General features: G+C 34.7%; 1 protein-coding gene across 1 annotated transcript; it reads right to left on the bottom strand.

Moving 5' to 3' along the window:
• Positions 1-20,512: 20,512 nt before the first annotated feature.
• On the bottom strand, positions 20,513-22,794 carry LOC133520093 (endocuticle structural glycoprotein ABD-5-like). Its single transcript, XM_061854396.1, has 3 exons — positions 22,667-22,794; positions 21,876-21,982; positions 20,513-21,075 (listed from the first exon to the last, which is right to left on the bottom strand). The coding sequence occupies exons 1-3, from the start codon at positions 22,733-22,735 to the stop codon at positions 20,892-20,894; spliced, it is 360 nt and encodes a 119-aa protein (XP_061710380.1). The 5' UTR covers positions 22,736-22,794; the 3' UTR covers positions 20,513-20,891.
• Positions 22,795-24,642: the final 1,848 nt, after the last annotated feature.

Genomic DNA, 24,642 nt, shown 5'->3' with positions numbered 1-24,642 from the left:
GAGTCCGACTCGCACTTGGCCGCTTTTTGTATATTGGGTATCTATGACTGTTTATTAATGGCTTAAGAACAAGATTATTGTTTTGGCTTACGGAACTGGGGCCTAGCCAAGTGACAATCGTTTATAAAAAAATACACTTCGTTGTATCTGTTTATCGATGACGTTGGTCAATATACCATTGTTATCTTGGCTACGACCTGCGATGTTCTTTAATGAAACTTGTCATGATTAATGTCAACGAAAATATCTTACCCCCGTCTTCATCACTTGGTCGGTACTCGGATACTATATTTTTTCTTGACATATTTGACCAATTCTTAGCTAAATTATTAAGAAAATTGACTCCGCTTTCCGTGTACGTTTACCTACTTTCCTATTGTAAAAGAGAATGCTATTAGATTTAAAAAGTAATTTGAACGTAAGTAACCGAAATTATGTATTTGTTTATCAGTTTGTTGCTTTGATTGATGACTTACGTAAACAATCGTTATTTTTAAGTTACGCGTGCGAGTATAAGAAATCAAATATTTCCTTGGATAAGTCAACGCTTTGATGTAAATTAGTCAAAGAAAACAAAATGTCATCAGATTTGTACCTAAACGATATTAAAGTAGAGTTCAAAAATAAAAATCTTTGAAATATTGGACTTAAGTAATAGGAAGTTAATAGGAAAACCCAAATTTTAGCAATAAATGTCTTTATTTCGTAAATATATTCTGATTGTGATCAAGAGTCTTATTTAAAGATAAAATTAAGCCTCTAAATAGTTTTTGTACGTAGATTTAGAATCCTAGGATACAATTAAGTATTACTTCACTGTTCACACAAAGTCCTCACATTTTTCTAAACTGAACTATCATAATTAAAGCAGTAGCTACTGTACCAATCATCTGGAACAAAAAAAAGTAAATTAATTTATGCCTTTTTTTCTGACATTAGTACAATTTGTGAAGTTAACATAAGTAAGTATAATATTTGAAGAATAACCGCTCATATCAGGACATTATACATCATTGGAAAATTGACCGTATCGAAAATAAAACTGATTCTGTTGTTGGAATAATCTATGAAAATCACGTTCGCTGCTGCAGCGTGTGGATTTGGGTCCCTCCAAGTACTTGTATGCTTGATTGGGATATTATTTAATTGCCGCAGAAAGGGAAAAGTCTTTAAAGTTTATCATATGTTTTGATTTTGTAGTTATTTAATAGCAAGACTAACCGAGGCTACAAGAGGTCTCGCGATGCGGAACAAGCCCATCGGTGCTAATGCAGCATCCTTCATCTGCACCTGCAGCAGGAGCGGCTCGAGTTGTGCCACGTTCATGTCCCAACGCCCCAGCTCGCCTGCTAACTTGCAAACTATGCGGCGGGTGCGATGTTGCTAAAAATACAGCAAGATAACACAAGTACAAAATAACAAATTTACAAATAAAAAACATAGGAGAAAGTGCAAAAAATTCCAACATGAAGCTGGCGACTTCCAGGACTGTTCTTCTGATGCAATAATGAGAGGAACATACTTATGTAAGTGCGATACGACATTCAAACGAAATGAACCCTTTAGAAAAAACGTTACGAATGGCAGTTGCACGCAAAATTAAGTTTGCAATCCTATACAAGTCCTGTATGAAACAAAAGTTATTTTTGTAGTGCAGAAAAAGTGTAGTGCAGTGTAAAAGGCATACTAGGATATACGATGTGATTATGAAGACATCTTCATGTATTTATGATATGTGTATAGTATAGTATGAGTATGGATATGAATATGTGTATTAACTTATTTGTAAATGATTGAACAAAATGTTATGAATAGTTGAATAACCGAAGTGTTACAAGTACAATACCAGCTTTGCAACCAAAAATCACGATTTTCAAGTTTTTATTAGGGCGTCTTGTATTTATGTAAAAATAGGTCACTAAAATTACGTATTTAAATCATAGAATTAAAATTAATAAATAGCGTGTATTTTTGTAAAAAAAAATATTCTATTGCACAACCATTTTTTTGCAGTGGCAACATTGTTGTAGTGTTTTTGGTTTTGAATTCCAGTTTCAAGTAGGTATAGAGTCTGTGCGGAAAGAGAAGAGTCGTGGAATGTATTGGGCCCCATACATACATTCCACGACTCTTCTCTTTCCGCACAGTCTCTAGTAGGGATATAGGTTAGCGTGTGGGCATACTAATTATGGAAGATAGAGGTAAGGAATACAATCTCCATATTATGCAGAACTGTTGTCAAAGTGTCCAGCTGTTAGCTATAAATAATAGTTCCAAATCTCTCCAGAGTAGCGCTAGAGTACCAAAGAACCTAGGCGTTATTGACGAAGTGCAGTGCGCGGTCTGATTTGTTTTTTTTCTAGTATTTTAGGTATTGTAGCGCAACCTATTTAAGGTCTTTTGATGGAAACTTTTTGGTACATGGATATTCTATTCCTTACCTCTACCTTCCATACCATTAATACTAATAACTGACAAGATATTTGAAATCGGCTTATAAGTGTTCCCTAATATCATACCTGTTGATGTAGTCGATGACTTGGTTCCACAATTGTCAGCAATTGGAAAATGTGAAAAAAGCTCCAAGCTATCTCCCGCATCATGTCTTTCAAATTCTTGGAATCTTCGAAGTAAAAAGTGTCATTGAAGCTTACACAAAAAAGAATTATGTGATTATTTGTTTAAGACGTAAGTGAAAATAGTAGATAGTTAACCAAGGACTGAAGTAGTACCTTTCACCCGAGTTAAACACTCTACTTTTCATTTCGAATACTAGTTTTTAATAAAGTAAAGTAAAAAAAGAATAAAAAAAGTACTTAGAAGCGTATCATTTTCTGCTTACTTTTTAGAACAACACCGACCCACTTTCAGAGCATGATAAATGAAAAATATTTTACTGCAGGGTGTCACCTTGCTCTTTATTATTATTATTAATATTTTTTGCTCAAATATTGGGGCTTAGTATTAGCATGAGCCTTCTGGAAACCCTATTTATGGTAAGTAAAGGATATCAACTAATTAATTTTCTAGAAAAAAATGTACCTTAGCAGTATTTACTCGTACTAAACAAATGAATAACTCTAAAGCTAAGTTTCTGAGGTATCCTTGCCTTCACGATGGTATGCATTTGCTACTAGCTGGCAGCATTTGAAAAATAAAATCATTTATATTTACATAAAAATATGATTCATATATAGAGAATAAAAGTAACTTTAAGTCATAAAACACATTCTAAGTAATTGATAACCTCCTCCTTATTTTTGAAGTCTGATAAAAAGTAAAAAAATAATGACATATACGCCTGTTAATGACAGTTTACTCTTTCTGATTCTAGCATAGAAATAGGATAGTATAGGGTTGTCGTTGAGATTCAAGATGGCGAAGACGTCTCGAGAATATTTTTTTGTGTTTCGCTCATTTATGTTGTTCAAAGTGTAGTATTGATATACGTAGCTTATTATGCAGTGAACTATCGTGGAAGTGTGCAGTTAATGAAAAACTAATCTTGAAACGCGTTTAACCATGTTTTAATCAACATCCGGCAATCCATCGTGGCTTTTAGTAAAGTCCAGCTATCTCTTTACTAAAAGCAACTACCGAACAACGTCATGCTCTACGAGCACACTTAACACTTACAACGAAACTTGACATTGGCAAAATCATCATAGACTTGATGGAAGCCATTTTTTAAAAGAAGAAGAAGGATAGTATAGAACGACTGTCAAACTTCGAAAGTGTGACCAAAAATTAAATGCAAGTGTGTGCGTAAATTGTCTATGTGCGAACAAAAGTAGTGATGTCATATTACAACATATTAATAATCTATCGATGTTTAACTGCTTTATCGACTACTTTTTCAAATGTGTTTGAAAAAGTTAAATATGAAAAAGTTGAAGTTGTTTGAAAATGTGTTCGCAAAGAGTTGACTTACCAAAGAAATTTGAATTTCGCGCCTTTTCCTACTGACAAGTTAGGTTGGGTGTGTATACGCTGTGTACAAGTATACGCTGTCTTGTGTTTCCTTGTGTTGGCGGCAAAGCCGTGGAAAAGTGGTTAAAATATAAGTACTGTGTTGGAAAGTGAAGTTTAAATGTATCGCTAAACATGTGCACCTTCAAAAAAGGTATTATAATAACAATCGTTATTATTTTAAGTTATAAAGGTAATATCTTAATGATGTTTTGTGAACAACTAATTCCATACCTACTAATATACCGACAAGTTATAGATACAGTCATATGAACATTATGTCAAGCCCTAGCGTAAAGTAACAGTTTAGGTTTTTACACAAAATATTCTAAATTATTGACTAATATGATGAAATATTAACACACAATTGAAGAAAAACTTATAATGAACTCTATAAATTGGTTCTTTACACTTTTTATGCTGTTAATTTGATAATATCGTTACGAAAATTTCGCTAGGAATACCTGTGAAATGAGTATTTTCCTGGGTTTTTTGGCCCTGAAACACTACAACCCGGCACACAACATGACACCATCTTCACTAAATTACTTAATATATATTTTTCTTTTTGATTCTCTTATATTTTTCACGTCAAAAAATACGGCAATATGATCTTGGCCGCCTCGGCCGACTTCAAACTCAAAAAATGGTTACGTTTTCTCATATGTAGTCTGTCTCTTTCGCATTCATGGCTTGTTCATATACGTGATGGCTTCCCTTTCGCACACTTCATCTGTCTGTCAAGCGAAGCGTTTGACATGTCACTGGATTCTAGATAGGTACAAGGTTAGATTTGAGGTTTACGTGTTATTTCCGTATAGGTTCAACTTGATGAAGGGTAGTTAATTTTATTAGAGAAAAATGAGTAGGTATACATACCAAGAGCTACCAGGAAATTGTAAGGAGCAAGAAGTGAGCGCAAAAACATTAGTATGATCATAAGCAGCAAAAAAGTACTGTTGTCCTCCTCTACATTCTGAAGTAAGTCAGATATTTCCTCGTAGCAGTCACTGATATGAGGAATACTTGCTCTTGGATGCACATTAGTAAGACCTGAAAGTTATACAAAAACAACAATATTAATACTCTTAGATGAAGTACCTGCACACTGAACAACTATTGAAATTAATTACAAAACATACGAATTAAAGCAATAACTATTCGAAAAAAGCTTGTTAGTGTCTATAGTTTTCAAGCTGTATCAGTTGGAGAGTCTGCTCCGCACACGCTAGGAAGGCGCGTGCTGGCCAGTTCAGTCCAGTACAGTTTATTATGTATCCATAGAGATTGTAGAGTTTCATATTTTATATTTTTATTTAAAGTAGCTTTTTCCTAGCATTTAAAAAGTAGGTACTTCTGAAAACACTCCAATTCCTTTCAATTACCTATCCCTTGCTAACGCGCATAATGCCTATTGCCGTCTCGTCCTATGGCATTTGTATGAGACGCCATCTTGCGTGGCGTGTGGCGGAGTTAGTTCCCAAATTAGTGCAAACCTAAACGCCACCTTAAATCGGAATAAATCAAAATGTGCAATAAATAGCAAAGAAACTGTTAAAATAAAGTGAAGTGGTACGCGTTGATTTGACGCTGATAGTTCAAGATCAAGAGTGGTTTTCATATCGCGGGCCCGCGGAAGATCAAGAAGCGAAAATCTTCGAAAGTATGCGCGATGGCTTTTCCAAATTTCCCTAAAAACTATTAGACGTGGAATATAGTACATTTCGATGCTAGTGCGGAAAGTATGCCATTACTTCAGGAGTACCGAGATAACTTTCGACGAGCCGTAGGCGAGTGGCAAGACTCGGGACGAGTGACGAATGACATTTCCGCACGTTTATCGAACGACGTTTTTTAATACAGGTGCGAAAAAATAAGAAAAACAACAAGTAATTTTTTTCATGCATGTTCTATAAGACAGAAACAATTTGAAATATAAAACATTGTACTATTATTACCTCAGTATCGTTATTTACAATTATTTGTGTATCGTATTTTTAAATTGTATAAAAACAATATCGAATGTTGCCTTTTGAAACTTGAAACATGTTTACAGTAAAGGTGACAGTCCATTTTCAACAGCAGCTGCACTACCGTTGCGACATTACTGCAGCAGCCGACTGCTGCTGTTTGCGGCGTGAAGTCGCGGCAGTGTTCGTCAGTTGATTGTCAAGTCAATGAGTTATGAATAATGTCAATGATGTATTTTTTACGAGAAGAAGTAAGTGACGATAATGCTACATGGTACACGAAAACAAAGTAACAGTTTGCCTTTCTTTCAGTTTGACGACCGGTTTGGCCTAGTGGGTCATGGGCGTTTTCTATGTATTTAAGTATTTATAAATATTTATATATTAAATATATCGTTGTCTAAGTACCCTCAACACAAGCCTTATTGAGCTTACTGTGGGACTTACTCAATTTGTGTAATAATGTCCTATAATATTTATTTATTTATTTATTTCTACAAGAGCCACAGTCAGTCGAAGGCAGCTACGCAATATTATTAAAAAAAGCATACTTTGAATTGTGATCGTTTGTTTGCCGATTAAATAAATAGATTGATTGAAGAAATACAACCAAATTACTCGAATGAAATTAATACAGAAGACAAATATTTCGTAACTTAAGGTAAGTTCATATTTTAAAATTATCTTGCCCATCCTCTTGACAAAATCCGTGACCACCGCACACAGCAACCCGACGAGAGCGGGACTTATGTTGCTCGTGATCGATACGGTGTGCGCGCAAGTGCGAAAGGCGCAAAGATATTATATGTATTCAAACCGTACAAAGAAAACACGTATTTTCATCTAGAGTTTTTGTCTTTTTGGGCCCTTATTTGTACAACAGGTTAAATTCAAAACTAGACTTATACCCACTTAGCTATGCTGGTTGTAAGAATATTCTACGACGCGCCCTTCAAAAAATGACATACGATGATACAGAGAACTTACTAATAGTCGTAAAATGATTTCTTACTGTACTTTGATATAGAATACTTAAATAAGTTATTTTGTTCAGGTTATCACCTTACCAGATTTTTATTGTGTACTATTTATAATTATAATTAAGTGAATAATTACAAATTAATTAATATGGTCCTATTCTGCCTGAAACACAGGAACTCCTAGTTCAGGCATTTGTAAACTTTTCCTTATCCTTAATCCTTAGTCTTTAAGTGCTAACACTGTACTTATACTGTTTTCAATAAAATTATTTGTATTTGTTGTATTTGTATGTTGTCACATTTTTATGCTTTATGTACATGATTGTATGATGAATAACGGTTAGCATACCTTCATCGATCTTATTCTAACACATAATTGCGTCCTGTAATTTAGTAGTAGTAGTAGGCTGTGAGGCCTGGACACTAACTCAAAAAGAGGTAAGTCAGCTCCTGATAGCGGAAAGAAAAGTGCTCAGGAAGATCCTGGGACCTGTCCGAAGTGACGACGGCTCCTGGAGGATCCGGAAAAATGCCGAGATCGAAGAGTTGGTGGCTGAGCCCAATATCATAGGCGTAACTAAATCCCACAGACTTCGCTGGCTCGGTCACCTACTCAGAATGGGGGAGGATCGCGTAGTCAAGGAAGCGTACTTGGGGCGACCAACCGGCCGTCGACCGATCGGGCGCCCCAGGTACCGCTGGTGTGATATCGTGGAGGCGGACCTGCGTCGGCTGAATGCCAATTCATGGCAGGAAACCGCGCTGGATCGGGACAGGTAGCGTTCTCTCGTTTCGGAGGCCAAGATTCTTTTTGGATCGCTGAGCCAAAGCAGTTAGTCAGTAGTAGTAAAACTCTTTATTGTACAAAAATGAAAACAAAACAGGAAAAAAAAACACTCATCATTAGTACAAAGGCGAACTAGTTTTCCAGTTTTTTCACTATTATCAGTCATGTAAATAAATGATATATACATACATACATAGCTACTACTATCTACTTATTGCGTACCATGAAAATCTTAATTTGAAAATCGTATATTTGCCTCTCAGCTCCCAACAGTTTATTTAATGAATTTATCAGGAAACATTTAAAAAAGCATTAAGAGCAACGCCAGGATACAGAGGGCCTACCGCGAAACACAGAAACTATCGGGATTGTTTATCCGCGGGTGTAATAAACTCCTTAGAATGTAGTGGTTATATCCTTTTTGCTTAGAGCTACTAATATCTGTGACCAAAGACATTTCTGTACAGGTGAAAGATTTGACGTGCTGTTCGCAACCGCAGTTGCGGTCCTATGTACACCAAACAAAAATCACCATGCTACGTGCAGTCGGTCTTGTCATCATTTTACTATGGAAATTGACAATAACACCGACGCATTCAAGCCGCTGCAGTAGTGTCGGAGCAGTAGTGCAGCTTCGGTCGGAAAAACGTTAAAATCACCATATTACGTGCAGTCGGTGTCGTCATTGATTTTACAGTCAGTCAGAAATGGACTGTCACCTTAAGAAAAAAACGCCTCTTCTTTGACAAGCGTTTCGGCAGCTATTCGCTTCCGGCAGTTTTTCAAAATGTATATTTTATTATTCTTACATGAACAGTAGGTTTTTATGTTCATTACGACTTTGAAAGGAAAGTAATATTAACACTCATCAATAAGTAGTCATGAATTGGAATACTTAAATAAAAAACTTAAATAAAAAATGGAAAAGTGAAAAGCACTAGTTCGCGTAAACCAACTTTCCGCACGCTTAACAGCTACGTAAAGTAGCACTTTTTGAGCAACTGTATTAAAAATACTTTCTTATTTATTCTTTTATACAGTCCATTGTTATCGTTGTAAATAAATAATTTCCTTAATATTTCCAACCCCTTCTGGAGTCTTGACGGCTCGGATACATTTATTTTCCCGCGTATGTTTATTTTTCGCATACGAGTAAATAGTGGTTTAACAACCACCATAAACATTAAATGGCGTTCTGTAACTTTTTTATGGCGCTTCCTATTTGTAGTTTCTTGCAATATACAATACAGTCTATTGAATAGACTCTCCAACTGGCTCGCTTTTAAAACTAAGCAATTAAATGCATTACCTTCAAATGAGGATGTTTTCATGTTAACTCCATTAGTTTTCATGTTTAGCCGAATGTGTGATATATTATTGATATAAGATGCTGAAAAAAGGGCCATAAATAAATTTCCATGCCATCCGCATCTTCATAGTTTCTAAATTATGTATGCATTTGTTATATGATGTCTTATATTATTATAATATGGCTACGAAATATACACTTAAAGATTGACGGATGTGTCGGGCCTTCTCTGTAAAATGAATTATAGATAATATCTATTCAACATATTAACACCATATATAATTACTATACACGGTGTGAATATGTTGCAGAAAAAGAGCTGCGAAGAGAACGGATCCCTGAGACTCTCTATCATTGATATGATCCGTGACGTCTACAGGATGATTCACGTCTCATTAATCACCTTGTATATAAGGGCTCATTTAGTCGGTGCGAGTACTCGCATGTGAGATTCACTACATTGCGGTATTTGATCAGTCGGCTGAATTGGATGAAACCAATAGTCCGCAATATAATCAATCGCATGCGAGTTCACGCGCCGTCTAAATGAGCCCTTAAGAGTAGTAAGGCAATACGATTTCAATAATGACCAAAGAATCAATTTTTACTTTTTTAAAAACGCAATTAAAATCATATCAAGACAAAGGCAAGATCTACGACGCAGGCTTCGTCAATATATACTCATACGTAAACAAGCAAAAAAACATCCACAACACGCTTAGTCATCGTATTATTCACCTATCGGTTGGCGTATTTGCTGTGTTTATATTTAAATGCAAAACCGACATTCGGCTGTGAAATCGGCTGGTGACAATGGAAACAAATGGCGTGAATCATTCCTTGTAGAAAGGCTATCAAGTTTAAGCAATTTAGAAATGTCTTTTTAAGTATCTTATGAAGAGCATGCAGACAACCAGGATCCCCTAGCCTGATCCCCCCAGGGGATCCTGGTTAACTCAAGAGTTCACCGGGATCCTCTTTTTAGGGTTCCGTAGTCAACTAGGAACCCTTATAGTTTCGCCATGTCCGTCTGTCTGTCTGTCTACCTGTCTGTCCGAGGCTTTGCTCCGTGGTCGTTAGTGCTAGAAAGCTGAAATTCAGCATGGATATATAAATCAATAAAGCCGACAAAGTCGTACAATAAAATCTAAAAATTTAATTTTTTTGAGGGTACCTCCCCTACACGTAAAGTGGGGGTGAATTTATTTTTTTGCTTCAACCCTCCAGTGTGGGGTATCGTTGGAAAGGTCTTTCAAAACTAATAGGGGTCTTCAACAAACATTTTTTGATAAAGTGAATATATTCGGAGATAATCGCTCCGAAAGAAAAAAAAATGTATCCCCCCCCTCTAACTTTTGAACCATAAGTCCAAAAAATATGAAAAAAATCGTGGAAGTAAAGCTTAAGAAAGACATTAAATGAAAACTATAGCGGACATGATCAGTTTAGCTGTTTTTGAGTTATCGCAAAAAGTTTCCCCTTCATAGTAAAAAGACTTACTTTAATTAGGTACTGATTATGAAAATTTGCCTATTTGTTTAACTCGCGTGAAAGGTACCGTTTCATCCCTTGGTTAACAATTTACTATACTTTAAGCTCCAGTTTAGCTTATTGTGACGGAAGAGTAACTACGGAACCCTACACTGAGCGTGGCCCGACATGCTCTTGGCCGGTTTTTTCTCCATAGCTTCCTTTCCCGATAGCATTTCTAACTATTCGCATATTTTCCCATTATATTTATTTTGCAGTAGCTTATTTTCCTGAGAGGCTAGCTAATCATTGAATATATTTTCTTGTTATAATATACGAGACACAAAAAACTTCTTTTCGTAAATCAATATCGTACATTAATATATCGAACTGTTTAGCTCGCACCTATCTATTTTTCTGTCTTCCATGATTGTAAATAAAAATAAATATTGTGGGAAATTGTGGGGCAAGCTGTACCCGCACCTTTTTCATTACTTACACAATCAAATTGTTGCACATTGTTGAGATAAATACTTACCTACACTTAGTACCAAAGCTGCAAAAATGGACTTACCTACCTAATATTTGTACCTATGAACTGCTGTAAAAAGTAATGAAATAAACGTATTTATATAACGTAATAATATAATAAACTATCTTTATCTTATCTTATCTTAAAACCTATCAAAAATCCATTTTTGATGATACTTTAGGCTTAACATTATAAATCTGCGTTCAGGAGATTCTGATGAACTCCCGAGTTCACGAGGAACCCCTGAGGGATCAGGATAGGGTATCCTGGTGGAAAGAACAGAATCGATGTAAAATAAGATGTGTTCTATATTACACTTACATTCAAGCCACGACTGAAGTTCATCGTTGAGCTTACTGAGCGTGGACTTTAATTCATGAATAATTAAACTCCATTGTAAAAGTTGCAAATCGGTAACAAAACTTTGGTACCAGATGACACTCCCAATAGCATTTGATAACACTAAAAGAACAAATACGCCAGTGATTATTTAAATAGTTCAGCGGCAGATGGGCAGTTTAACGACTTTGACGAAGTTGCCGAACATTTTCTACAGGATGTAACAAAATAGTGGGGATCCATTTAAGGGAATATTCAGTCTTTGCGATTTATTTGATTTTTTTGTAGGCTATACATATTAAAACTCATCACTACAAAAAATTGTCTAATTATAGTTTCCATTATTTTGACATATATTTGAACTAAAGTTTCAGACGATATTTTTTGTAGTGATGAGTTATAAATCGCAAAGACCAAATTCAAGAATATAACTAAAAGTGAAAAACCGCCATATTACGAATACTGACAAGTTTACATGGTTCTTCTTTTGGGAACAGAGCTTTGCCTACAAGGAGTATCTAAAAATAAAATAACTAGAACATTTGATAGAAAGGCTAATTTTACGGCTACAGCCTTAGGAGGCTATATGGTGGGTAGCTATTACTCACATTATTAGTTATTTTGACATTAACCCTACTGAGCTAGAGTTAGCCCAAGTTTTCAGCGATTTTGATAGTCCAGACTGTGCAGATGCTATTTTAAAAGTCAAACTTCTATAAAATTATGACGTTTAAATAACACTTGCACACTCTGCATATCCTAGCTTGGTCTAACTCTAACTCTCTACTCTATTGTTTTCGTCTGCGGAGAGGACCCTTTACTAATTTAAATAATAATTTCAAGCTGGTTAACTTACGGTTTATTTCAACATTCTGCAAATTATCGATCATAGTTAAAATTATAGTTCCGATTAAAGGCCATGTAATGTATACCCATAGTAACCACGTCTCATGTCTATTTTCTGTCACATTAGTGCATTTGAAGCTATTATTAATCTGGAAATGAAAACAGTAAAATGTTAAAAGTCACACCAAACGAACTTACGCTCTCATTTTAAAACGATGTACTGTAATAACAATAAATTTGTAATTTTTAATTTATTATTAAATACGGCAACTATTTTTCTGATACTTATATACAATGGTGCCTTCAATTCAATATTTCTTCAATTATTAGTACTTAACTAAATAATTCAAAATTTCAATATATATTGCATGACACAATAATTTCAATATTAATACATTAAATAAAACGCAATTATTTCAATTTATATTACACGATACATATCATATAGGTCCGTCTTGTCGAGAACGAGATTCCCCTCCCCCCCCAAACCCTCAGCACTACCCCCACCCTCGAGGACTTTTAGTATGTTTATCTGGAGACTACAAGGTATACCAATTTTCAAAACTACACGAACTATTTCTCCTGATTTTATTAATTTTCTTCAGCTAATTGTGATTTATTGATTTTAGGCACAAAGCTGATTATTGTTCACCGTTTTTGTTACTATTTGGCTTGGTACCAGCATCAAACATATCAGTTGGTAACGCATATACACGCCAATGCCTCACCCCTTAGACCTCTAACTCCTAACCCCTAAACCATTAACTACCAACCCCGACCCCTCAACTCACAACCCCCGACCCCTCAACACCCTACCTCCCAACTCTTCAGTCTCCGACGGATCAACTCGCTTTCCCCTCGACCCCCCTCAAACCCTGACCCGTCAAGCCCCACCCAACCTCAGACCCTTCAAACACTTACCCCTGACTTCACCTCTCGCTTCTCAGTCTCATTCGTTCCGTCATTTCTACTACTTACATCCAAAATCAGAATAATCATAAATCATAATACACCCACTTATGTAAGGGGAGTTCCACATATCATCTGTGGTCTTCACCACCAGGTCTACTGCATCAAATTGGTGATTTTTGAAAGGAAATGCTTAAGCTATTTAAGAAAACACCCAAACCACCATACACGTGCCTTTAAAAATTGAGGAGTTCCCTCAATTCCTCATGAATCCCATCATCAGATTAGAACCAAATTAATAAGAGGCTTTTTTAAATAGAATAAGAATGACTTAAATCGGACCCCGGGTCTCGGAATAATCACTGAACATACATAAAAAAAGCCACAACCGAATACAGCACCTCCTTGGGATAAGAAGTCTGTTAAAAATAAATAGGTAATATTACCTTTTGTAATTGTCGCAACAGCGTAATAATTCTCTGAAGTTTTCCTGGTGAGTACAACACTGCAACGCTATAGGCCGACATAGGGAAAATTACGAGACAGCAAATAGCTATACCAGTAAGAATGATTGTATTTTCGGTCATCCCAAGATAAAGATGAATTAACGTTAGTATCGCTACAACATCTGGAAAAGTTAAGTTTTTTAAATTTAGTTAAATCATTATTTTTGACGGCTTCATTCATCCATCACTATAATCTGTTTTTTTAACTATGTACTACGCTATACATGCATTTTCTATTCAAGAAACCAACGAGCGTTCCATACTGTTTCCTATGGCCAGTACTTCATAGTTAAAAAACCAGACTTCAGGCATCGCTATGTCACACGTTCTTTTTAGATATGACTGACTGCATTCCATAATTATAAGACGTGGTATGCATTGATACAAAATAAAAATAAAACACTTACTACATAAAAATACCAGTAGCCGTTGGAACAGGACTAGTCCAGGATATATTTTAACAATCGCCCAGCGGCCATAAGCTCGGCGCAGACGCACCGGCGCCAAAAATGACAGTTGTGAAAAACGTAGTACTATGCCGAGTAAGTTTGGTATTACGTATTCTGTAATTTTAGGATGTTCTTATATACTTATATGTTACTGAACAGGCATACAGTTTTTTGCAACACTGAATATATTTTTAAAGTTGGGCAAGGCATGTAATAAGAATACACATAACAGAATATGTCAGAGGTCCCGCACTAGGCTACGCCTGTATCGCGGGGATATATTATGTATAGGTATGTAATGTATGTTCTAAATCCTTTTTCTAGTTAAGTAATCTTAATTGATTATCATTTAATAGTTTTTAAAGTCATTTATTAAATTATATTATTTTAGAAAAGAGTTTTGCCCTTGTGAATAAAATAAACTAATATCCATCATAATAGTTTTGAATAATATAAGAGGGAATACACCATACCATACGAGTACCATAGTTCTCGTCCATACAAAAAGAGAAAATGTTTTTCCACTTCTAAATATTTTCCATTTCCATGATTTTTTTGTATCTAGTGAACACAATGAAAAACTAGGTTTATAAGTTTTCCTTTTTTTTTAATTTGCTATGCAATTTTTTTTAAAGCGAAACCTATAAACCTAGAATATATTATGCTGGAGCGATCGACATCAAAATCAAAAGTGATTTGTTAAGATTTAGATAGTGGAAACGATTTTCTTGAACGAAAAAGCATTGTTATTTCGTTAGAATCGCAAATCTATTCTTCCCTCTTAACAGTTCCGTAATAATTATTATAGGTATTGCAAATAAATATAGTTAAACACATACAGTGAGCAAAACGATTAGCTTAGCACCTCTGCATCATGTTTGCAGGGGTGCAAATGTAATAGTTTTGCTAACTGTAAATAAAACTTGCAATGTAAACCTGACTCCTGTCCAAATAAGTTTACTTGCTTACCTTCTATTTGCTCTCTTGGGCTCTCGGCTTCGGAAACTCTTATCGCCGGCATTTTTAATGCCTTAAAGAAAGAGTTATGGCTACATAAGCTAAAAATAATGAAGAATTTTACGTAAATGTTGATAACTTCTTAAAATGCATAATTCATGTGATGTTCATGTCGATAAAGGGGACATAGAATTAATAATATGACTTTAACGACGAGTGTAAATAAGAAATAGCCATTTAGAGTACATTAAAGATAATAATTTTATGGAAACGGTGGTTTGAGTTAATATAGGTTAGGCAGGCTTTAGGCGGTTATCGCACCGATGCGATTCTCAGATGCGTCGTCAGTGTGGTAACCGCCTTAGTTGACTTCCAAAGCAAAATTAGACAACGGCCCGATTCGAAGAATGAGATAGATAAAGATAAGTTCTGGGTTAGATAAGTTCTCATTTAGATATCGTTTGTATGTCTTATAATCGACAGAAGCAGCTCGATTCGGGCAACCAATGTCACTTTAACGTTAGAAATATCGTAGATAGATCTTATTGAGAACACAGCGGAATCGAAATAAACGTCAATTTGGACATGTCGATTTGTTATCGATCTTTTAAAGATCTTTCCAAGATCTTAAACGTGTCTTAATCATTCTTCGAATCGAGCCGTATGTTGTATATAATGTTAGCTGTCTTTAATTCCTTGTCTAGAAAAATAGATAATTTCATAAATCTCTACTTTAACTTTCAACTGTGCTGCTTCAAAGTTACTTTCTTACTTGAGGTAACCAATGGGAAGTCTTGTTATGTGATTGCCAATAGTTAAATGCAGGCGTTCATGCAGTTACTCGTACGCATAAAAACATATAATTGTATAAGTAATATATATATATATATATTTATTTATATATATATATATATACATCACGTCGGTGGCAAACAAGCATACGGCCCGCCTGATGGTAAGCAATCACCGTAGCCTATGGACGCCTGCAACTCCAGAGATGTTACATGCGCGTTGCCGACCCTAAATAATATAAGATGTATGAACTTCTAGCTGTGTCCGCGTCTACATTTTTGTTTTAATTAAATAGCGTACAATTTAAATATTAAAAATTGACAGTATTTATTGCGGTTACAAAAAAATATAGAAATATAGTTTTCCAAACGATCTAGAACAAATAAACATGCAGACAGACAACTATAAAGATTTTGTAGAGTTTTGTTTTACCTATGACAAAATATATATGTATATGTATGTATGTATATACTTTATTGTACATAGAAATAAAAACACGAAAAACACGGTTACAGAGTAAATTAAATACAACAAAGGCGAACTTATCCCTGTATGGGATCTCTTCCAGTTAACCTTTGTGGAAATGAGTAAAACAGAAGTAACGGTGAATGAATGACAAACACAAACAAAAGTGTAAAATCACTGAAATTAATGAAATGCACGTATATACTCGTAACTTCGCATAAGATACAAAAAACGTGCCTCGAAAAATCAAGAAAAAAACGAAAAAATATTAATTATCATAATCAAAAAATATAAATAATAATCAAAGGCTTCCTCAACACAAAATATCTTGTTGATTGTATGTGGAAATGGAGTATTGTTTGACCTATATTATTTTAATATTGCCTTCAGGTACCGCGATAGTCATTTATAAAATAAATATATTTATATCGCGTTTAATGAATTTAAATACAACCCGAATTTTTGAGCCCTATTCAGTATTCGTGGTCAATGGGAGACTAAGGAAAAATGACTGACTGTCTGAGGGAAACTGGATGTATTTTAAATTCACTATACTTACGCGATAAACGTACGTTTAAATAGTTTTATATCTATATTATTTTAGTTCAAAAAATAAAAATCATACAAAAATACAAAATACTTAGTGAGTAAAAATAAAAATATCTGATTTTTTAGCACCATACGTATTTGTAACTTACCTGTAAGTACAAATATTGGCGTATGTAGCTATCTAAATCATAAAACAATATAATATAAATCGAAATAGATATCATATATTAAAGTAAAAGTGACGAAGCCCTCCAGTAGCGAAGGCCGGAACCAAACCGGCGTCCTTAGTTAACCGGGCTAACGCCATGAACCCCTGGGTCACCCCGTCACGGCGGAACCGGTCCCAATTTTTCGACTTTATAACATCTTAGTAAGACTAGGCGTCTTTGACCAACTCTAAGAGCACAAATCAAAATATTTGTTAAAATGAATTTGATTTGTTCCCAAAGTTGCGTGTAATTTCTGAGTTTAAACCGAAATTGTCAAATTGATAATACTATTATGATACCATGAACTATTTTTATATATATATTAGTATTTATGACAATGTAAACTATAACACAAACAATGACATATGCAATTAAAGTTTGCAAAATTATTCAAAGAAAGTGAGATACGCTGACGAAGAAATCTTGAAACGCGTTTTACCACAATTCTCGTTATTCATCTTAAACCGTTTAACACTAAGCGAGCGATATGCGGTTACTCACTTTGTAGCGGATTATTACAATCTTTAAGTAACTAATGCCTGTCTAAGAGCCTCGCCATTTGACATGCACTAAAGGTTACAGGTTGCAACACGGTTTTGTGAGAATTTTAAACAAATCTGACATAACGAAGGTCCTCAAATAGCTGCCACAATGCTCAGCGTTGAGCAATGTTTGTATAAACAAGTGTCATTCTGTGTGCAAAAATATTAGCACAGTTTTTATTTTTTAAGATTTATTTTGAACTTTGTACCAATACCCAATATAATTCTTAACGTGTTTACATCCCGAGTCATTTATGGATCACTTAGCGATTTATCTTTATTTATTTATTTAAAACTTTGTTAAACACATAAATAAGTACAACAGGTGGACATAATGCTCCTAGGCATTCTTTACCAGTTAACCATTGGACAAACAGAAAAGCATCAAGGTGGATGTAGTGAGAACAAACATTTAAATGATGAGCGAAATATTATTACTACATACATCAATAAATATGCACTTTAATAAATTACATACATACAATAAGATGGCGTTACGGGTTACAGACTAATTCCTTCTATAATAGGCCTGACCTAGCAGGTGAGTCTTTCCCGATTCGTTCGTCTTCTTAACAGTTACTCTCGCGGCTCTGATTAAAACATAATAAATTTGGAATAACATTCTGGATAAAATATTCGCCATTGACCGTTCTTCGCGGCATCACTTCCACTCATCACGGCATTCGTGTTCGTCTCTACTAGATTTGAGATGTTTTATAAAAATATAAAATAAATTACCTAATAAACAAAACCGAACAAATACAACAATGAATACTTTAAGTTACAGGGGTAAAGTGTAAGGCCAATATGGCGGACTTAATGAACTGTATGATGTACCATTGTATTATGCTGTAAGATTTTCGATTTGCCTGCTCTAATAACGACATACCTAATTGATATGAGATGAGCACTAAGCAGGCGGCACATGCGTGAGCATTGGCATTTAAGTGCGTTTACGAAACATGCATCACCCACCGCAGTGTGAAATTACTAATGCGTAGGTAACGGATAAACGTAAAACGGCCTTTTAATGGTTGAACTGTTAACGATAGAGGATAGTAGGTACGTGTATATGTTCCAGCTAGACGAGGCTTCAACTGTCTTTAACTTCAGAATAGAGGTTATAAGAAACAGAAGGTTTTAGAGACCTCTACCTTCATTAGCAGTAGCACAGAAAAAACAATTATTTTTCATACTTCTTTCATGTCTATTCTACATGGTCCGAACGAAATCACGTCAGGATGGGACCACAGCAGATTGTCTACGGATTGAAATAAATCAGTTCGATAATAAAATTAATAAATTTCCCGTTCCTTCGTTTATTTTAGTGATGTTACCCGTGTCCATGCTGGAGCAGTAATGTTGCAATAGTAATGCTGCAGCAGTCGTTATCTGAATCTCACCTCAAGCCTGGCAGACTGCACGTGGGTCAAATACCTTTCCCCTATATTTCACAATGTTATGGTTTATTTAGTTCGCATTTTGTCAGTTCCAATAGTTTATGCATATTTTGATTATTATTATGAATACAACACCAGTCCACAAGAAATATTTAGTCATCATTGCAATATAAATCTAAATATTACTACAGGTGTTTACAAGTTTATGTGCAGTCGTGCCCAGTTAATTGATTGATTGAGCTTAATAACAAACCAGATGAAAACTTTAGAATTATATGTTATAATGTCTAAACAAAAACTGTTTGTTGCTTAGTTTTTACATTGTTTTATGACTTAAGATACTTAAAAATGTTGACCGAACAGAATTGATAATGCTTGTTGATTTCGTAATTACTTTAACGTCTAGCCGCCCAGAAGCCTATAAAAAGGTGTGTGTCTAATTCTATTGTATTTTGAATCTTCATTTTTAAAAGTTAAAATTGATATTGTCTTGGCAAGATTTGGAGCTGATCAATAAATCTGTCGATGTTAATTTAACTTACTCTAAAATAGTCTGATAATTAGCGAAAAATAGGTGTTTCCGAGTTGTATTACCCAGATGGGTCAAACATTTTTCACTATTAGTTAAGGTTACCTAAAATAATCTTAGAAAATTGAATCCAATCGTTAAATTTTGTAATACCTACAAAAGACGCCGGTTTTACTGAACGTATTTGACCAATGCCTACTCATTGAGAAATCGTTTACGAGTATTACCTATTAGTGTGTACATATTTTAGTTCCCGCGGGATTGTGTTAGCTAACTTATGTCTGAAAAGATTTGTGTAAGCCGAAGGTCTCATGTCACAAGTGATGATTTGACTCATCTAGGTAGGTTACACATGTATTGCGTGAGTACCTAATTCTTTTGTATTAATGTTTTAAATGTCTTTGTGCGTGACGTTTAATTCGTCTAATTTGTTGTGGTATAGGTTAACATGCACTTTATTCCGTTTTTGTTTGACGATAAATAGCTGTAAATAAGTAAACGAATATGCCGACTTGAGTTGAGAGACTAGATTATGCAGTATGTATATAAATCTATGATAGACACATGCAAACCAATTGCCACTGCGAGTATTAATAGTTTTTGCTGTGTCACAGTAAGTACCATCAAGCAATAGTTCACATGCAGTGATGACCTTATAGTAATTGAATTCACGATTTGCCTTATTACTTAGGTTTTGCTTGTGTTTATATAATTCAAGGATAAGATTCATCCATTGTTGCTCCTAAAGGTCATCTAGAATGATATTGGTCAATAACACTAGGTATTTTTTCTAGCGGTATTAACAAATAATTTACAACTTCTAATAAGATATGTTCTTTTTTTAAAGTACATGCATTTTGTTTCTAATTAGGCAATTATAAACCCCTCAGTAGGGATGTTATTAATACAATAATAGTTATTAACCCAATAGACGTTGTACTACGTCCAGTAGATACTACACATTTACGAGTATGTATATTTTAAGTTAATAAACACAACAAAACTGTTTAAAAAATACTTTATTTTGAGCATAGATGCTCAAAAACCGTGGTACAAAATTAAAAAAGTACAAAAAATGGTATTATGGCACAAGAATTTAGATTCAGCGATCCCTCATTCTTAATGCTCCAGCATGTGTAAATGAGATCGAAAGTTCACTGCAACGTAATTATTGAGCATCATTGGATATTTTCAATTTAAATTGTTGGTTTTTAAAAGGTAAAAGAGTATTTACATAGCGCTTATCTACTAAAATTTCCTAAAAGAGACATGATCAAAGAAAGTATTTAAATCATGTCGCTATTAAGATTTGCTGCTATCTTCAAAACAAGTGGCAGGTTTTTGCCTCCATTTAGTTTAAGGACGATAATTTTCAAATCCGTTTACTGGCCAAGGGAAGTTTTAGGCTGAAAGCCGTTGGGTCCGGCGGTGAAGGTGACTTTGTAGTGCTTGCCGTCAGGGGCGACGTAGGCGTACTCTCCGGTGACGGTGAGGGCGGCGTCTTCCGATTGCGGGTTGTCAAGTTTGCCTTGCTCCTGACGGGAAGTGCCATCGCTCGTTTCGTACCTGAAGTAATGGTTTAGTGTTTAGACTTGAGGTGTCAAAATTTAGTCAAAAGTGGCCGTTGACGTGGACCAACTTCTTGGGCTTCTTTTTCTTTAGGTTTTGTGTTTTACGAGTTGTTCTTATACTAATTATACGTGCAGTGACCATTTAAAATTATTATGTATTAGGTGAGTCACTTGAATTAAATATGTGAATGATATCCTAAAAACTATTAAAAAACACTTCACGTTTTTGGACGAAAATGAACAAACCTGTGACTTAAAGAGGGAGTCGAATAATATGAGAAATATTGCTGGCAAAGCCTGAGTCGCTCAAATTGCAAACACCATAGTAACTGACACTTGTTAATTAACTTAACTACTATGGTGTATTGAATAACAATAAACACTTTATAATTTTTCGTTTTAGAATAGTTTTATAAGTAACACCATGACGAGTGTTGATTCTTGTCTCGAGAAAAGTTTAATTAGGAGAAAAATACCAAGGCTCCAGTGCTCGGGGCTGGAGATTTCCTTTGTATATATTTCATTTATAGTTTAAATAGTAGTGTGACTAGGTACTTGTAAAAAACACAAATTAAAACATTTATATAAGAAAGTAATTTACTTTGTTCTTAGAGTAACTAACTAACTTTGCATGACTCTAAATGTCTAATTCCTATAAAAATATGACGTTTGTAGTGACATCCCCACAATTTTATGTACTAAATTCGGTGCAGAGTTAGCTTAAACTCTGTTTTAATTTCCTAAGTTTCCTGACATAATCTTTGTCCACTACATAAAATTTAAAAGTCTACATACGCGAAGCTGTATCCATCAGGCTGCACATCGCTATCGAAGCGCAGGATCTGCACGTCCTGCTGCGGCGCGGCGGCGCACACGGCGGCCAGCACGCAGGCAATGGTCAGCTGGAACCAGGACACTTGTTATTTGCTTTGTGGGATTTTGTAGGTCCACTATTCGATAAATTAATATTATGTGACATTCTTACACTAATCAATCTAGTCCCATAGTCAGCTCAATAAGGCTAGGAGGCCATTAATGAGAATAATGAGATTTCATAGAAACACAAGGAAGCATGGGCAGAGGTGGTTATCTGATAACCACCTCTGCTCATGCTTCCTTCTGTTTTTCTCATCACATCGTTGCGGGGTCCAGAACCACTTTTTCAACTGCTAAATAAAGTTAAAGTAAGGAACTCATTTTTAACGTCATAGTTATACCATGATACCTCGGATACGTGTGTACACATTTAACAAAAAATATTTAAGTGGTTTTGGGAAAAAAATATAGGTATTATTAATTATTGTTTCATAATCATTGATTTTCATATCCTAGTGGTATATCTATAATTTATTCGTAAGCACTTAGCTTTATATTAAATAAGTGGTAAGTTCAAGTACGTTATTTTTACAAAACAATTATCATAAGTCTAGTGAGACATACTTGAACTGCATCGCAATTAAAATTTAACGTTTGCCACACGCGTCATTCAAGTGTCAAAACAATTAAGCAATATAAAAATGAATTATACATTTTAAACATCAAAACGCGACCTTAGAGAAGATTGGTCAAAAAATATTAAAACTCACGTATTTGATCATGATGCTTATTCGTGGTGAGTATAGTAACGAATGAGTAACTAGTGTGAGATCGTTCATTTTATATATTCGGAGATGCTGCACTTGCAGGAGCTGACATCATACGTCGGGTGGTCGCTTCGTCTCACGTTAGATGTCGACTTGACTCCTCACATTTTCCATTTTTTCTGCGTGCGATTTTATAATTATTTTGGTCAGTTTTTTTAATGACTTGATAAGTTTATCTGAATTTGATTAAGTAGTTTGAGTAGTAGGTTAGGTTAGTATCAATAAATTGATTGTTTTGAATTGCTACAGCATGCCGTGTAAAGTAAAATACCAAGACGGGACGGGAACTCAACGAATGGAAATTGTGTTTAAATTTTATTGAGAATTTGAGAATTCCACTATCCACATTACAAGTCTTAAATTTTGAGCTTACTGAAGGACTAGGTCGATCGTATTTATTTAATTTGTATTCTTATTTAATTAGAATGCCCAGCAAAATATATAAAAAGTGAATTTATTTTAGTTTTTTTTAAGAAGTAGTGTTTTTGATTTTAATAAGTACCTACTAAGGTACTTATTAAAATTGTGGATAAATTGTTTACGTATTTTCATGAAATTATAAAAGTTTTGAGTATTAGTGAAATTTTGATACCAATTCCTATTACATCATTTATTGTATATCATTTTTGATAGACGAGTTTTAGTTACCGAAGTATTATCTTGTTGCTGACATTCTTTAATATTGAGAATGAACTTAATTAAAATAAGATCAAATGCACATTTCGTTGTTTCTAAGTATTAAGTATATTTGATATTGAGCAAAATCTTTTAAAAGGACCCCCCATAGTTTGATTTGTCAAGGAGGAGGTGTTCAGCTAGAATTTCCATTCACGTGGGTAACTCATTAAGGCGACTTAGCCTCAAGGGGACGAGCCATAACTTCAACGACCTTGACCATACAACACTACTCTTACGACATATCGCGTGAAAATATAACATTATAATATATTTTCCACCATATTCAAGTAAACTTTTCTATAATTACAAACGTTGTTGAAGGAGTCTTGAAAATATCACTTCTTGACTTTTTTTGTGAGCCTTAGGCCTTTTAGAATATGGGGGCATATCGTTATATGCAAATTTGTAATTATATAAAGTTTAAGCCAGCAGCACGCGTATTATGAATGGCTATATCCATGTCATACAAAAGAGTCATTTTTTAACACCACTTGATTGAAAGAGATTGGCACTGTCAATATTATTCTTTTACGTAGAAAAATACGCCGATATTTACACATTTACTAATCGAACGAGCGAGCAAAGCGAAGCGAAGTTCTTACATTCAACTTGGAACACACGGCTGGCTAGGGGCACGTCCCGGCATTTCGATGTTTTTAAGCTAAACTATCAGAGGATAGTTTGATGGACAATAACTTAAGTAAATTGGTTCTAATTTAAATAAAATTGAGTAAACCTGTAGTTGAGGGCATTATATTTTAGTCATTAAATTATGAGCAGACTCGATCAAGTGGTTATGGGGCTAGAAGAGCTTAGAAGGCCAAAAAGCTATTTATGAGGGGTCTTGCTATTCTGGACATCATATTTGCAAGAAAGTATGATCGAGTTTGGTATCAAATGAAAGGGCTCGGTTTACACCTTTATAATGTTGTTTTTGAATTTACGATTTCAAAATAATTAGCATGATAATAACGAAATAAGATACACATAATATGGGTATTTGACATTTGACAAGAAATACTACGGCTTGCCACAGATACAGTTTATTTTAATCTTCATGGTGACTTAAATCAGTTAGTTAAAGGCTCCACAGACCTTGCAATAAATCGCACGCGGTTTTCGATTCATTGCCGGCTAAATAGGTGCATTCAATGATCTGTCTTTTTGGCAAACCGCGAGTTCTCTCTATTATTCATTTTTAACAATTTTGTTAGATTCTTCTAATATCTTAAGCCCCCATT

Source organism: Cydia pomonella, chromosome 7, assembly GCF_033807575.1.
Source record: "Cydia pomonella isolate Wapato2018A chromosome 7, ilCydPomo1, whole genome shotgun sequence".
In the NCBI taxonomy this organism is placed as follows: Eukaryota; Metazoa; Arthropoda; class Insecta; order Lepidoptera; family Tortricidae; genus Cydia; species Cydia pomonella.
The sequence above is the reverse complement of the archived record's forward strand: the minus strand, read 5'-3'. Positions and strand labels throughout refer to the sequence as shown.

Bases quoted from the DNA above. Each gene is read 5' to 3' on its own strand.
- LOC133520093 (XM_061854396.1), bottom strand. From the start codon at position 22,735: ATGAACGATCTCACACTAGTTACTCATTCGTTACTATACTCACCACGA. The intron at 21,983-22,666 runs GTGAGTTTTAAT...TCCTGGTTCCAG, and splicing joins TAAGCATCATGATCAAATAC to CTGACCATTGCCTGCGTGCT. The intron at 21,076-21,875 runs GTATGTAGACTT...CCATTACTTCAG, and splicing joins CCTGATGGATACAGCTTCGC to GTACGAAACGAGCGATGGCA.